This window comes from Mchenga conophoros, linkage group LG22 (assembly GCF_057382185.1).
Source record: "Mchenga conophoros isolate Kocher_MC1m ecotype Shallow Benthic linkage group LG22, M_conophoros_male_GT1.1, whole genome shotgun sequence".
In the NCBI taxonomy this organism is placed as follows: domain Eukaryota; kingdom Metazoa; phylum Chordata; class Actinopteri; order Cichliformes; family Cichlidae; genus Mchenga; species Mchenga conophoros.
In genome coordinates this window covers 9,445,954-9,462,355 of record NC_140546.1, presented here as the reverse complement: position 1 = coordinate 9,462,355, position 16,402 = coordinate 9,445,954, and the positions used below count along the sequence as shown (strand labels likewise).

Here is a 16,402-nt window from a genome sequence, read left to right as displayed (position 1 = left end):
TGTTTGTCTGGAAGGTGTGTAGTGGTCTGTCTCTCTGGTTTTGCACAGTACCTTGAAGCTATGTGTTTGCTAAATGCATATAAAAACATATAAAGTATCTGTTAGTGAACCAAATGTAGTCTGTCAACATGCTCTTAATTTGTATTTTCAGTTTAAAGACTCGGATGATGACAGCGAACTACCAGGTCCAAGTCATGACAGTGACCACTCTGTTGATCTTGGAAGGTCATCCAGGGACAGTTCGCCACATTCTGAGTCAGATTCTCAAGAAATGACGAAAAACTTCAGGAGAGTGTCATCAATTCAGGAGGATGACACTTCGAGTTCTGATGATCATGACTCGGACAAAGACAAGACGTACAAAGAAGACAGATACAAAGGAGACAGATCCAGTAAGGCTGGACTAAAAGGCGGAGGAACATCTTTCACAAAGAAAAATTACTGTTATGTTTGCGGGAAAGGTTATCACAAAATTCCTCGGCATCTTTCAAGGCACATCGATGAAGACCCTGAAATCGCTGAAATCTTTGCTTTACCCAAAAACTCAGCAGAACGTAAAAGTCTGCTGGCCAAATTACGAAAAAGAGGAAACTACAAACATAATCAAGAGGTTCTGAGGAGTAACACAGGACCGCTAAAAGTGGGAAGACGATCATCCCGCTATGTAATGACTGCTGAAAATTTTGTGCACTGCATTTATTGTAAAGTAATGCTTCAAAGCAAAGACCTATATAGGCATGTAGCAAAGTGTGCTAAGCAAACAATAAATGCTGCAACACATGGCGAGACGAGCATCTTGGGGGATGTCACCGAGTCGGAGTTCTCTGAAAAGTTTCCGTCTGAAGTTTGGGAGATACTTTCACCGATGAAACAAGATGAAATTGTATTTTTAATTCAACATGACTACCTTTTCATGAAGATGGCCCAGAGTCTTATTGAGAACAGTGGAAATGATCCGACAAACCAAGAGCGCGTCAGACAGAAGTTGAGAAAAATAGGAAGGCTCTTAATAGAGCTCCATGATAAGAGAATAGTGAGTTTTGAAGCAGCACTTAAACCCAGAAGCTTCTACAAAGTTGTTGCTGCTGTCAGAAACCTCTCTGGTTTTGATGAAAAAAAGCAGAAGTACAGCAAACCGAGCCTTGCCTTGTTTTTTGTAAAGTCTCTGAAAAAACTGGGAGAATTTGTTGTCGCACAGAGCGACAGCAGTAAGCGGGCCGTGAGAGATGTTAACACATTCATGATGCTGTGTGCGAAGGAGTGGAAGGAAACTGGCCCTCACAAAGATGCACCTTCATCAAGTGAACACAAAGTACACAGCCCCTCTACGATACCGTTCACGTGTGACATACAGACGTTCTACACGCACCTGGAAAAGACTTCTGCTTCTGCCATTGAGTGCATGAAGAAGTATGAAACCCCTCAGATGTATAATGCACTTTGCAGAGTCATACTTGCACAGGTGTCAGTCTTAAACAAATGCGCACCCGAGGTTTCAAAAATTACCCTTAAGTCATTCCAGGAGCGGGACGAGACTACCCAGGTGTTGTCCAAGCACTTTATCAGGATTAATATTGCAGGCAAGACTGGGCAGAACGTTGCTGTTTTGTTGACGTCTCAGCTCGTCAGCGCATTAACGTTGCTTATGAGCAAGAGACCAGCGTGCGGAGTACACGAAGACAATCCTTTCTTGTTTGCAAAGCCAGACGGTTCATCCACAAGCCTCTACCACGGAGGCCACTGTGTTCGGGTCTACACAAGAATGTGCTCTGCAAAGAACCCAGAGCACCTCACGTCCGTGCATTTTCACAAGCACATTGCAAGAATTTTTCAGATTCTTAACTTGGAGAATGACGAGCTACCTCACCTTGCTAAACTGCTGGGTCATGACATCCGGATGGACAGGGATTATTATCGGCTGCCCGAAGCGGCTGTTGAACTCGCAAAAATTGCTAAACTGCTTCTGGCAATGGAAAAAGGCTCTCTTGAAAGATTCAAAGGAACCTCTCTGGATGAGATTGAGATTGAAGGTTTGTGTCCAGTATTATGCAGACATAAACACACATTAGCCTGCCAGTGGTCATTAGATTGTCTTTTAAGGAGTTGTGAATAAATGCAGTCTGTTTTGATCATTCAAGATGAATTGGAGCCAGATATGGAGCAGGGCAGCTCTGTGGTGGACCGTGAAGAGTCAGATTTTCTACCTCAGCAGAGCGGTATGTTGCAAAGATGAGCCTTTCTGCACCTATTAACCTGGAGTGATTATTCTTTTGGACTCCTCAAATGTCTGTACTATTCTTGTGAACACAATGAATCTCAAAATCTCCAACTTCAACACTCTAAGGACTCAAAAATAAGCTGAAGATTTTGGATGGGAGGGTCAAAGAATTCATTCGCTAAACATGATCAGGTTTCACACAAATGTTCATGAGGACAAAATGAAGGGATGCCATATTCCAGTAACCTTTTTAATACCACTTTAAATTTTGTCCAGATGTGTTTATTAATGCAACTAGAAAATCAAAATATTGTTTTTCTAAACTGTTTCCTGTTCTCTCGGGGCCTGCAGGCCTAAGTTGCCCCTACAAGGCTATAATCAGAGGATATTTGTATTTTTAAGCTACAACTTTTAAGTTTTCCACTATATTGGGTTAGCTGTCATGAACAGTACTTACACAGAGAAAACAACCTTAAAAGGTTATTGAAGTTATGAAGGATTTTTAAAAAGAACTAGACAGTGTTGTCTACTTACATTCAATAATGACTGACTACAATATTCATCACTCTCAGGGAGCTCATTAAAATCCTTTAAGATCTACCCAAACAAAATTTTAAAACATGACCAAAGGTGAGGACGTACTCACCCTCTGTATCCAGGGCGTGCACATAGTTTGCTTCGTTCCACAACATGAATGGTGAATAAACTAAAAAAGGTGAGAGAAACTGCAGCATGCTGTTATTTGTTTGAAACAGATGATAACACATCTTCATCTTTACATCAAAAATAGTTTATGTGAAAATTGTGTTAATGATTTTTGTATTTCAATAATATTTTTGGACTCTTCAGATGATGTGGATCAGCAAGGTGGACAGCTAACTCCTGAGCAGGATGCCATGCAGCACATAAAGGCTTGCAAGGACAAATCCTTCCTGAAGGAAATGTTTATTAATTCCACTAAAGGTTGGTCATGAATCCCTTATAACCGCCCTGTTATGGTTGTTTTTGTAAACTGGCTGTTAGTCTCAGCCCCTGTTGATTGTTGATATGAGACACTGAAAGGTAATCTTATAATAGATCATGTAAACGGTGAATACATCAGGAAACTTTATTGCTACACTTTTCTTTTCGTAAATACTATTTGATTACTATTGGTCTAGTTGTTACCATGGATTGGTCTTATGACTACAAATTAGTAACTGAATCAAACTTTTTTTTTTTTTTTTTTTTTTTTTTTTTTTTGCATATTTGTAGGGAGAGGTGTGTTCACCAGTAAAGCCATTGAGCCATCCAACTTTGTTGTTGAGTATCGGGGGAACGTCTCAACCTGTGGAGAAACCCGTCCAGAGAAATGTGTAGACACCCTCAACAATTTCTTGTTTCAGTTTTCCTGGAACGGAACAAGCTGGTGGTGAGTTTTCAGCAATATAAGGAGGGTTCTTGTTTTAAAATGTCTAAAAGCTCATGTTTAATAGAAAGCCCTCGTGTATCCTGAGAAAGGTTGATATCAAGTCAGATCCAGGTTTTTAAAAAAAATCTTCATTATGTGCATGAAACATGCTTTTCTTTAACATTACTTTACTCAACCTACTTATAAAGATAGCTTGAACGTGCAGACACTGACTGTCCGTCACCACCATCAGTCCGAGTCACTGTGATAAAATGCATAATTTTAACAGTGGTTGAAGGTTCATTGTGAGCATTTGCCCTGCAGCATTGATGCTTCTGCAGAGGATGGGACTCTCGGACGACTCGTGAATGATGATCACGTAAGCCCCAACTGCAAAATGAAGAAAATTGCTCATGAGGGGAAACCACATCTGTGCCTGTTTGCTCTGAAGAAAATATCTCCAGGCGAGGAGATAACTTACAACTATGGGCAGTCCTCTTACGCTTGGCGATCAGCAGTAGGTTTATTTGGTTTGGTATGATGTTGGATGGACTTCTTTGTTCTTTGTCTCTGTGTGTAAATTTCTAACCTCTGTTCATAACAGTATATGAGAATATTAGGGGTGCAACGATACACAAAATTCACGGTTCGGTTCGGTTCGATACTTTGGTGTCACGGTTCGATATTTTTTCGATACAAAAAAATGTTCATGCCTTTTTAATTTGTCATTTATTAAAATTATAAATATATATTTTAACTCAAAAGTACAGTTTTTAAATTTAACCCTAACCCTTGTGCGTGTTTTTTATTTTGACAGCGAATGCACACCTGCGGACCACTTATGTGCAGCCCTGGTTATTTAGCTCGTCATATTGCAGCCAAAGAAATTCTTTTGTCCATGAAACCATAAAGCTGCACTTTCTTTTTGCCTTATAGTCTGATATGTCATAACTTCTCCTGCTGCTTTTACACACGCACTCACATAAGCTCAGCGATTCTCTGCGCGATCAACCTCTCACATATTTAAGCTTGCTGCGGGAGATTTCACTTGTCATGTTTGCATAGTAAGCTAACAATTAATAAGACGATGTCAGAGGAATTGGTGCACAAATTATCATCACTCACAGATCAGTGCTGTCGCTCTCTATACACAGTTCGCACGATTGCAAATTGAAAGCAAAAAAAACAAGCGCAAATTCAAACGCGATTTCAATATGTCACATATTGACAGTGGCTCACCGATGCCAATGACATAATTACCCAGCTACATTTCTGAAAGAATGCAAAAGCATTGACATATATTTTTCCTTCCTACGGGCAGGGCAGAGATAGATTTTGGTAGCCCGACTGAAAAAAAATCGCTAGCCCCGGGACGTCGGGCTAGCGATATTGCAAGCCCTGTATCTGATTGAGGAATCACTCATCTTTGGAAAAGAGAGTTTATTACAGAGAAATGTCTCTTTCCAAAATAAAAGCTATACTATCCGCTTCTTCTGGGCTATATTCTCAGCAGCATATTAAACATATATAAGGAGAATCATGTGCTAACAGCTGTCTAAATGACTCGGCTAAAGTTGGTAGCATGCTTGCTTGTTTTTTTCTGCTTCCACTTGTCTTTGCACTAGGATGATGTCGGCGTAAATGTGCAGTCATATTCGTTGTGTTCCCACTAGTGCTGTCAGCGTTAATCTCGTTGAAATGACCTTAACGCCACAACACGGCAAATCTCCGTTAACGAGCTACCACCGATCGCCCCGTGCATGGGGCTAGACGGCCAACACGTTAACGAGCTAACTGCGCTAACACACTAAAACCAAAATAATTCCAAACGCCAGATCTGAATGAGGTTCAATTTGCCTGTTGCAAGGAGAGCTTAACTTCTGTCTCGCTAGCTTGCCCTGCGCTCTTCCTTCTGACTATGCTGTCTGTGTTGAGCGCTCAGTGGATCTGCGCTCGACAGTGCAGCCTAGGCGGAGTAGTCGAACGCAGATTCACTGAGCGCTCAACACAGACAGCATCGTCAGAAGGAAAGTTGATAAAATAAATTACAAATGTTGTATTGTTCGATACATATGCGTACCGAACCGAAAGCACTGTATCGAACGGTTCAATATCGATACGAATATCGTTGCACCCCTAGAGAATATATACAGGAAGTTTTCTTTTTGACTTTGCTGTCTTCTTTTTATTTACAGGATCAAAACAAAGAACCACAAACCTCAGAAATGGAGACTGCAGCGTCTTCGACAGTGGATGAAAGAGTAGGTGTTGAACAAGATTTGTTTTATATTAAACACCAGCACTGTAAATGTGACTGCAGACTCGGGATTCATCACTTTATGATGTCTGGTATTTACAAAAGGGTTAAAAGGGTTTAACTTCCCTAAGAGTCCATCGGTAATCTAGCAGCACAGTCTCTTCTGCAGACCTTCTGCTTATAACGACATCTGTGAATGAAAAAAGGCACTAAATACACAGTAGCAGTCATAATGCTGTTAATTCTGAGTCAAAATGCATTGTTTGCAATAAATGCATCCAGTGTTGTGGGTGGTGAAGACAGGGAGTGATTTGATGCCTCTCTTTAATAACTATGATTCAAGTGTAAAGTTCTGTTGAGGTTATTAAAAGCGTTTAAAATCCATCCAAACAGAATTTCAAGCCTAAATATGTCAGCCAAAAACGAAGGAGAACTCGCTCTGAACTAAACTAAGACAGAGAGAACATGGTAGTCTGGACTATCAGCATGAGTATTAAGTGGCTTGTTTATTGTAAAGAAAATCAGAGTGCAGTTAGATTTGTGTGTTGGGTGCATAAATTTGCCTTTTTCTTAATTAATTCTAGGTGGAAAACTCAGATGAGGAATTCAGTTCTGCAGAATGCTTCTCTGATGAAGATTATGTCATTGACAATGAACCAAGCAATGATGACAGTTTTACCGAAAACGATGACCAGGATCAGGAATTTGAAGAAAATGCAGATGACTCGAAGGCCGGTTTTTCCAAAGCGCCGAACGATATGTCGGACTCCGATGAGTCTGACTCTGATGGAAAGTCTAAAGAAACTTCCTTCACTAAGAGAAATTACTGTTACGTTTGTGGGAAACCTCAAACTAAAATTTCTCGTCACCTTTTCACGCATAGAAAGGAAGAACCTGAAATTGCTGAAGTGTACGCAATGCGCAGGAACAGCAAGGAACGCAAAAAGCGTCTGGAGATGTTGCGAAACAAAGGAAACTTCAAACACAACCAAGGAGTCTTGAAGGCTCGCAGAGGAAAACTGAAAGTGGAAAGAAAATCGGAGATGTCCACATTTAAAACACTCGCCACTTGTGTATATTGTAAACGCATGTATGATCGTAAAGTGGTGTGGCATCATATGCAAAAGTGTCCCTCGATGGCATCCAATAAACCTCCAGAAGGCGTTCAAAGTCAAATCTTAACTTTGGTTGCCGCCACTGGACTAACGGACCCTGAACAGATCTCAACAGGTGTGAAGAAGATGTTGAAAAAAATGAAGAAAGACGATATTTCCTCTGTAGTTTGCGAAGATTCTTACATATTACAATTGGCACAATGTTGCTACCACATGAGAGAGAAGAAACAGAATCAGGGATACGTCACTCAGAAGCTGAGGCAAATGGGACGGATCCTGATAACGTTAAGAAAGAAGTCGATAAACAGCTTCGAAGACGCAGTCAAGCCCCAAAACTTCAACGCCGTTGTAGAAGCTGTCCAGGAGATTGCGGGCATCAAAGAGGGGTCGAAGTCGTTTGACAAACCATCTCTCATTTGGAAGCTTGGAAATTCGCTGAAGAAGATCGCTGACATTAAATACGCCAGGGCTTTGAAGGATGGTGATGAAGAGGTGTTAGAGGAAGCTGAGGCATTTATTAAGCTGTGTACGAAAGAATGGCCCTCCCATGCAAAATCACAACCAAAAACACCCTGCCAGCCAACCTTACAGTTTACACAAGATGTGATGCTGCTCTACAAGTGCCTGAACAGGACAACAGCTTCTGCAGTCCAGAGCCTGATGATGTATGCAGTAACACCGGTCTACAACGCGCTTCTCAAAGTGGTACTTGCATTCGTGTCCTTCTTAAACAAAAATATTCAGGATGTTTCAAGGGTGACACTCCAGTCATTCAAGGAAAGGGCTTCCGCAGAGCTTCAGGAAGATGCTGCTGGTTCACAGACCCAGTTGGAGCAAATTCTGTCCAAGCACAAAGTCACGATTGGTGTTAGTAACTCAAATGGAAAAATATTTGCTCTTACTTTGAGCCCTGAAGTGCTTTCTGCGCTAACGGTGCTTGTGGACAAGAGGGACACATGTGGAGTAGGTAAGGACAATCCCTTCTTATTTGGGAATCCTGGTGGCAAAGGGTCAGACTTTCACAAGGGACACGCGTGTATCAGGATGTTCGTTAATCGCTGTGGTGCAAAGAACCAGGAAGCTCTCAGGTCTCAGTGTTTTCGTAAGTACATAGTAAGAATTTTCCAGATTCTCAGCCTTAAAAATGACGAGCTCACTCAGCTAGCTAAGCTGTTGGGCTGTGACATTCAGACAGACTGGGAGTATTATCAGACGCCCGAGGCAGCTGCCGATGTCGCAAAAATATCAGAGCTTCTGTCGGCACTGGAGAATGGATCTCTCAAACGATTCGAAGGAAAGACTCTGGAGGAAATTGAGATTCCAGGTATGTGACTCAAATCTCTGTTCACCCAAATCCTCCCTCAACGCATTTGCAACACTCCATTAAGAATGTTTAGAAACCCCGATTGTTTCCATGCATGTTTATTTTTTTCTTGCTGCGTTACCGCCACTTGTTGGAATAATGTTGAACCACTGTCGAGTTCCTTTTTTCCTCTTTCCTTTAAAGATGAATTGCAGCCAGTCATGGAGCCTGTCACCCCCAGAAACAGCGATGCTGAGGAAGATGATGAAGGTTCAGAAGTTTCCTTTGATGTGTGATATAATAGTCGTGCCTGCAGTTATTTTTGAGTGGTATTCGTGTTTATTATGGCAGATGATTCACCTTGTATAGTCCTCAACTGATGTATGGTGGGACAATATTAGCTATTTGCTTATTTCCGAAGGATGTTTCTTTATTAAAAAGTGAGCTGAAATGTTTAAAAATTAAAAAGTACGAAAAATGCAGATATTCTTCTTACAGATCTGTCTTTGTCTTTTCCACAGGTAAAAAAAGCAAAAGAAAACAAAGCCAAAGAAAGAAAAAGAAGAAGGAGATTGAAAAAGAGCAGCCGGAGCCAAATGAACATGAAGCCGTGAACACAGAGAAAGAAGACAAGGCAGAGGACGTGCCGGTGAAGAGTGACATCAGCAAACCTGTGGAGAAGAAATCTTTTAGCACAGCTCTTGAGCCAAGTATTTATTTCAGTGACGATGATGAGGACATGAATGTGAATTTTGACATCGACATAGACACTGATGACGACGATGATAGAAATGAGGAGATTGCTGCAGACGGTCGCTCAAACAGTTCAGGTACAAAGCCCAGGGTAACAGATGAAGATGCAACAACAGAAGTCAAGAAGAGCAACAAGGATGGTGACGGAGAGCAGAAAAATACGTCTCCAGACGAGCACAGTGCTGATGATGAGATCGCAGAGGCAATGGATATCGACACAGAGAACCATGTGGAGGAGGACTATGATGAAGATGATGATTGGATGGATGTGGACAGTAACGCTTCTGCTCCCACTTTAAATGAAGGTAAACTAAATCTGGTGAAAAATGGGTTCATGTTCTGTTAACTGGGAACTGTGGAGAGGTTTGACTCACTAAAGTGGAAATGTGTTTTACTAGTCACAGAAAAGAAGACCAACCTATTGGTGCCCATGGCTCTGATGAAAGAAGTGAAGATAGTAATCCCAAAACTAGACATCGTGAGTCCAGTTTGTTGTTATGTTTTACAACCTGCTGAAAATGACACTTTTAAAAAGTTGAATAAATGTGAGGTCTGTAAGCATCGCTGCATTCTTTACAAACTACTCTTTAAATGTAGGAGAAGGTGCAGCATCCCATCCACATTTCCCAGTTGTCATCTTTGAGTAACAAGCAGCCGGTGGAAGATAAACCCGTCCATGATGACAAGAAACAGAGTGCAAGACCTACTCCACTTACAGAGGTCACAAACAAGCCCAGCTCTGAAAAGGTAGGAAAACTTTCTTCTCTTCCAACGAAGTAGAATTTGTCTGTAAAATATATATTTTCGGTGAAATCATCTGAGCTGAATGTATGAAATATCAGGCCTGTAGAAAGGTGTTTTCCATAATCTATCTATCAATTACAAGGATTAAAACGCTATTGTTGTAGTTTATTTATGTTAAAGTATAAAGTGCCTTGAAGCAAATGTTGTTGTGATTTCGTGCTATATAAATAAAATTGAATTGAACTGAATTGAAAATGATCAAATCCATAAATGTTCTGGATGCCTTTTAAAGTTTTTAAGAGACTAAATGTCCATTAGTTTTATTTTCATAACACATAAAATCTTCTTAAGTCCGACAAACATGCCAGCTGTTTTTCTTTCACTGCACACTCAGATTGATTTCTTTTGTCAGTAAAACTTTGATACCATTAAAGGGATCACTTGGATTATGAGAACAGCTCTATCAGAGGCAGATCTCCCTCGTGCTGTCAGAACAGCTCAGACCCATCAGGGCGTGGTCACAGGATCTCTGTGTTCAGGTGTCTGACTCTGGGAAATTGCTAGCATGGTCTGTGGATTGAAGGTGGTTCTCGCTAGTGAGTTGGAGACCAGCTGAACACCTCCTCATGCTATTGCTGAACTGTCTTTGGGGGCTGTGTCAGAGATCGTCTTTAGCGCACCACGGCAATGGCAATCTGTGTTTTACACGTTTGGGTTTTAGTGTTGTAGCTCATCAGTGCATAAAATGCTGTAAAAATGTGTTTAATCAACTCTGTGATTTACACTTTTACATTTCAGGCAGTGCACATGAACTGCTCCCGCTGCAAAAAGAGCATGATGAAGGGACACACTGCTTACCAGAAGAAGGGCTTCTCAGACGTCTTCTGCTCCAAAAACTGTCTGTTTGAGATGTTTTCTTACAACAAACCAGCCACCAAGACCTGTCACCAATGTCATAAGTGAGTGTTGTTGAAACTGTGCTCTGTTCTTGATGACTAACAGGCACGGACTGTTTTAATTTATTTCTATTAAAGACTTTCATCCACTTGAGGGCAGCATAACCAAAGAGTATATACAACAATATGACATTATAATGACATTAAGTTATAAACTGCATGACGTCACTGTTAGTTAAGCAGCCACCAGATGATTGCTCAGTTTAGACCCGTGTTTCAGAGCAGCTCCTGATGGAATCATCTGCTGAATGAATCGCTTTGTCCAGCAGGTGACGATTATTTAATTAATTTCTCCTGTTTGTCGCTGAGCAGGTAGGATGGTTATAGGATATATAAGTGTCTGTGTTAAGTGTTTGTCCTCCCCTTCGATCAGAGCGATATCGCAGCCTCTGGACCTCATCATGGCTGCTGTGGACACTAAAGGAACTATGAAGGACTTCTGCAGCCCGGCTTGCTTGAGCTCTTTCAAGTCTGCATCCACCCAAACACAAAAGTCAGTCTGCAACATATGCAAAAAAGTCTGCAGTGTAAGCACTTTTGTTTTTCTTTTGATACCTGGGTGTTCAGAGTTTTTATTTTTCCCTTTATTATGGTAAAAAAAAATCGTATTTGTTGCCTTTAATTGCATGTACATGCACATCACAGTGTCTCCTTTAAGAGCTGTATGTCTTTATTATCCCGTTCAATGGCATTTTATTAATAACTAAACAAAAAAGTTTTTTATAATCCATGATCTTATGTCCACGGCTCCTTTCTCACTGACTTCAGACCAAATGTGAGCTGACCCTGAACGAGGCAGTCATCAGGTTTTGCAGCCACGCATGCTTCGATGATTTCTGCAAGAACAACATGGGCATCTGTGAGAACTGCAGCTCTGTGTGCCGCAGCAAACCGCTCACGCTGAAGCTGGAGGATGATAACAAAACATTCTGCAGCGGTGGTTGTCTGAAGCGGTTCAAAGAGGTGCGGATACATCAGAGAGGGAAAATGCAAAGTTGTGGGACCAAAATGTTGTAATAATCTACACAAAAACCCAAAGATCTCTTTTTAAAAAAACATTTATTCTGCAGAACTCCAGGATGCTCCTACGCTGCACCACTTGCCTCTTTTCTCGACCTGTCTTTGACATGGTTAACTTGAAAAACGATGAGAACGTGGTGCAGCTCTTCTGCGGCCGCTTTTGTGTGAAATCTTACAAGCTGCGACTGACAGATGAGATGGATCAAGGTAATCCACAGTGAATCTGTCAAACGTCCATTTTTCACATCTTTTTACTGGATCTTCAGGTCAAAATCAGAGACGTTATAAAAGACGTATAGCACTCACTTCTTAAAACGAAACAATTTAAACTGTTTTTATCACATACAAGTTATTCTCTCACCAGACATTTAATCAGGTACATCTTGCTAGCACTGTGTTGACCCCTTTAGCTTTCAAAACAGCCATAATCCTTCATGGTATAGTTTCATCAATTTTGGTTCATGTCGGCATGATAGCATCACACAGTTGCTGCAGATTTGTCAGCTGCATGTCAGCAAATATCCTGTTCCACCACCTCCCAAAGGTGCTCGATTGGGTTCTGGTGAGTTCTATTTGAGTGCAGTGAACTCATCGTCATGTTCAAGAACCAGTTTGACATGATCTGAAAATTCTGACATCAGAGGATGGCTGCTTCCAGGCCCTGTGGCAGAGGTTTTGGGCACATTGTAACCACTGAATTTACCAAAACCAAAGTATTCTAGAGTCAAATCTGAGGCCATCTCTCTGACAGCCAAAGCTTGGCTGAAATCGGGTCACAAAGGGATGGAATTGGTCAGCAACAGTACTCGGGTAGGCTTTGGCATTTAACCGGTGCTCAACTGTGCCAAGAAATGATCTTGCACACTGTTAGACCCCCACCAATCTGAACTGTTGATACAAGGCAGAATCGATCAATGCTTTCATATTGTTCTTGCCAGATTCTGTCCATACCATCCCAGTATCAGCAGTAATCAGACAAGGCCACATTCTTCCAATCTTCTACTGTCTAATTTTAATGAGCTCAGTTTTCTTAGCTGAAAGGTGTGGTTGGAACAGCCAGAGAAAGGCTTAGAGTTTCCCCCTCAAAACCCCAGAGATGGTTTAGTGTGAAATGATAATATAATTGAAATTAATGAATTATGTTTGTGTAGCATTTATCTGCATACTTGTGGAGGAATAGGGTGTGAGGAAAATCTTGGGTTGTCATAGATTTCATAAAAAATAGGACCACAGTGCTCTGATGCCACGTCTAAAAGGTAAAATAAAATCATACTGAGCCATGAGAAGCCACAGAATCCAGCAGCGAGGCAGTGTAACTACTGCAAAAACAGTTCAGACTGAATCAGCCTTTCAAGTGGCACTCCTATCTCTTTTTCTTCCTTTTCACTCTTTTGAGGTTTCCTCATATTCAGAAGTGATAGTGTTGTGGTCAAATTTTCACTGTCACTATTTCAAAACCAAAAGTGACTGAATGATAACTTTTTCACAGGATTTACAAATAATCAAAAACTCTTATTTTGTAATAACCATGATGTTGTTATATGAAGATAGTAATAAGACTATTGATGTGTTTGTTAACAAACATGTCTCTATAAAGAGAAATCTAGTAACAGAAAAACATAGAATTCAAATACTGTTGGTAGAAGTCTGTGATGTTGTGACTTGTTGTACTTTTACTTGCTAAATCCAAGCAATCACCTTAACTGTAGGTAAAAGGCTCATCTTACAAATCTCTGCATCCTGTCTTTGCTTTTATTCTGAAAGTTCTTAACAGAAGTATCGATTTCTTTTCCCTTTATTATAATTCTCTTCATTCGTCTTGACATCTTCTATTTAAAAAGTGTCCATATGCCTCCAACATGTGAGATAAATCCAGTAAGTGTTTCTTAAGTGTGTCCCAACAAGCCTTACGTTGACTTTGTGTGGAGGAGGAAAGTTTGGATCATATTTAATAATTTCATCTGTGTGACTCCTAAAGGTTATTGATCAAGTCATGAACAGCAGCTGTATTTTCAGTAATCACATGTCTGATTTCTCCCTTCAGTGAAGAGAAAAAACGATAACCAATCAAAAGAGACAAACACTGTGAGTATGCTTTGTTTCTTTTTCCGCTTCAGTCACAGAAAACAGAGCTTACATTCAAGTCTGGGGAAGATTTCTAATCCCTATATACTAACAGAGGCTCTTCCCACAGGAGGATGCTGTCGAACCAAACGACACAGTGTTGCTCATCGCCGACGAGTGCACGCTCTGTTTCCACTGCAAAAAGAATTTGTTGGAAGGAGAGACACTTTACAAGCCGAAAGACACAGAGGAGTTTTTTTGCTCCATGGCCTGCTTACATGAAAAGCGTTGCGAGATCAAAATACCCATCAAAAAGTGCCACAACTGCTTTCAGTAAGTCTGTATTTTAATTCTCCATTTAAATGAGCAGCGGGGTTAAATGCACAAAAACAAACATTCTACAGATTCAACAGGTTTGTGAATGTGCTAACTTGACATGCTGATCTACAAAAAATTTAATCTCAGTGACTCAGAAATCTCTTTGATCTCTTTCATCTTATTTCTTCAGGGTGATTGCGCGACCTCAAAACATCATCCTGGCTCCGGTGGATGATTCGGGAACTATGAAGGAGTTGTGCAGCGATACATGTCTCTCCTCCGTCACATCCAAAATGAAAAAGGCTGCTACTAAGCCTCCACCAAAAGAGGGACCTAGTTCACAGTGCAGGATGTGTGCCAGATGTTGTTATGTAAGGAAAAGAAATAAAGTAAATTACTCTGAACTCTGTTTTATATGCATTAGGGATTGTAGCGCATTTGTCATGAACTGTTTAAGGATTCTTAGACAACGCTGGAGGCGAGTGTTTGTGACAATTAAAAAAAAAAGCTGCAGAATATCTCCATCCTTTTACTTTAAAACTTGTTGTTATTATTATCACGTTCATAATATATTTTTGTAATAACTACTCTTAACACATTCCGTTTCCAACCTTAGTGCAAACTCACGGTGACCCTGAACGGTGTGGTCCACAGACTTTGCAGTGACTCCTGCTTCATGAGCTACCGCAAAGTCAACAACCTGCGCTTGTCTCTCTGCGACATGTGTGACGCCGTCTGCTACAACAAATGTCTCGTGGTCAAGCTGGAGGACGGCAGTAAAGCCCTCTGCAGTGATGAATGTCTGGTCAAGTTTAAAGAGGTGCAGAAATAAAAACAAAACAAAAAAAACCCCAAACACATTATCTCCATATTTGACAAAAAGACTTGAATGTGCCTAAAACAACAAATTCATAGCAGGAATGTGCAAAGTGCAAAGGAAGGACTCCATTTTAACAGGAAGAGATTGCTGGAAGGTGGCTAGTTGAGAGGAAAGAGAACGAGGAGCATGTTTTATTATTCTTAGTTATTAGAACTGTTAATTACTAATCATAATCAAGCAACTATGTCTGTGGTAAAGTAGCTATGTGCAGGTAACATGAGGCCATCTTTTATATATTCCCTTAATGTATTTGTGCTTAATGTAACTCCATCATATAATCCAGACATCCTGTTACTGTGTCAGTATGAGGAAAACGCACAGAAATTATTAAATGTTCATTAAATGTTATTTCAGGACTGGATGTTTGAAAACTAAGGACTTGAGAAATAAAAAGAAATCAGGGCACATTTAACCCATAGAGCATCCGATAATTTAAACGAACTAATAACAGGTCATCACCAGGCTTTGTGTTTCACGTGTTAAGCAAAACATGTGCAGCTTAAATGCAAACAGCAAAATGTTATAACTTCTGTTAAAGACACTCAGTTCACAGTTTTAAAAATCATTATGAGTCTCACCTTCATAAATGTGGAGTAGGCATAATACTTTACAACATATGTCTAAGGTAATGGTGTTCTTCATCTCACATTTTTCATTCGTTATCTTTGCAGAAAGTTGGCACTCGTCAGCTCTGCCCCATGTGCCAGACGTCCCATCAGCTGTCAGACATGATTGAAAATAAAAATGATGAAGGCAGGCTGGAGTTCTTCTGCAGCAACAGGTGTATGATGGTGTACGAGGCCCAGACCTTCACTGTGACGGGTATCTCCAGTCATATTTCAAACTGCAGAGAAAGTGTGCTCTATTGTGCTGTGCTCGCTGAACTTTGCAGTTGGACAGCAGTTTTTAAGCTTTTAGGTGTCAAAAGCAGAAATATTGTTCATGCTTTTGTCCTTATAGACAAGAAAAGCTCTTCATCTGAAGTTTGTGAGGTTAAAGACGCGAAGCCATCTGTAATACATCTCAACTGCGTAAGTTTTATGTAAAAAATGTCTTCTTTAGTAGCCACACCCAGTTTGGATTCAGTGACAGAATAAATGTTATTAACAACTGAATGATAACAGCAATTCATGATTACAATAAATTCTGTTTATTAAATCTCTTTCCAGTACATTACCACTTACGTTAGAGTCCTCACAGTGCTTCACATGTAGGCCTTTGCTATTAACCTTACACAGTTAATCCAAATCTCTCTTGCCTCTTCATCAAGATCAAAACAGAGCCCATCGATGAGGGGTACAGCCAGAGTCTCACAGCCTCAGTTTCTCATCAGGACATCAAGAAGGAGCCAAATGTAGTAAAGGTAAGATACTCAATCATTATC

General features: G+C 40.6%; 1 protein-coding gene across 1 annotated transcript in view; it reads left to right on the top strand.

The window, feature by feature from the left end:
* Positions 1-16,402, top strand: part of LOC146548782 (uncharacterized) — a 30,385-nt gene that overhangs the window by 2,829 nt on the left and 11,154 nt on the right. The window contains exons 6-27 of the mRNA XM_085261507.1: positions 152-2,030; positions 2,139-2,216; positions 3,068-3,181; positions 3,473-3,629; positions 3,933-4,125; positions 5,804-5,869; positions 6,450-8,304; positions 8,488-8,553; positions 8,805-9,341; positions 9,435-9,514; positions 9,634-9,783; positions 10,579-10,739; positions 11,110-11,263; positions 11,505-11,699; positions 11,807-11,963; positions 13,801-13,841; positions 13,951-14,153; positions 14,329-14,509; positions 14,755-14,958; positions 15,690-15,840; positions 15,979-16,049; positions 16,289-16,381. Coding sequence (XP_085117633.1) covers positions 152-2,030; positions 2,139-2,216; positions 3,068-3,181; positions 3,473-3,629; positions 3,933-4,125; positions 5,804-5,869; positions 6,450-8,304; positions 8,488-8,553; positions 8,805-9,341; positions 9,435-9,514; positions 9,634-9,783; positions 10,579-10,739; positions 11,110-11,263; positions 11,505-11,699; positions 11,807-11,963; positions 13,801-13,841; positions 13,951-14,153; positions 14,329-14,509; positions 14,755-14,958; positions 15,690-15,840; positions 15,979-16,049; positions 16,289-16,381 — 6,786 coding nt within the window. The remainder of the gene's footprint in view (positions 1-151; positions 2,031-2,138; positions 2,217-3,067; positions 3,182-3,472; positions 3,630-3,932; positions 4,126-5,803; positions 5,870-6,449; positions 8,305-8,487; positions 8,554-8,804; positions 9,342-9,434; positions 9,515-9,633; positions 9,784-10,578; positions 10,740-11,109; positions 11,264-11,504; positions 11,700-11,806; positions 11,964-13,800; positions 13,842-13,950; positions 14,154-14,328; positions 14,510-14,754; positions 14,959-15,689; positions 15,841-15,978; positions 16,050-16,288; positions 16,382-16,402) is intronic.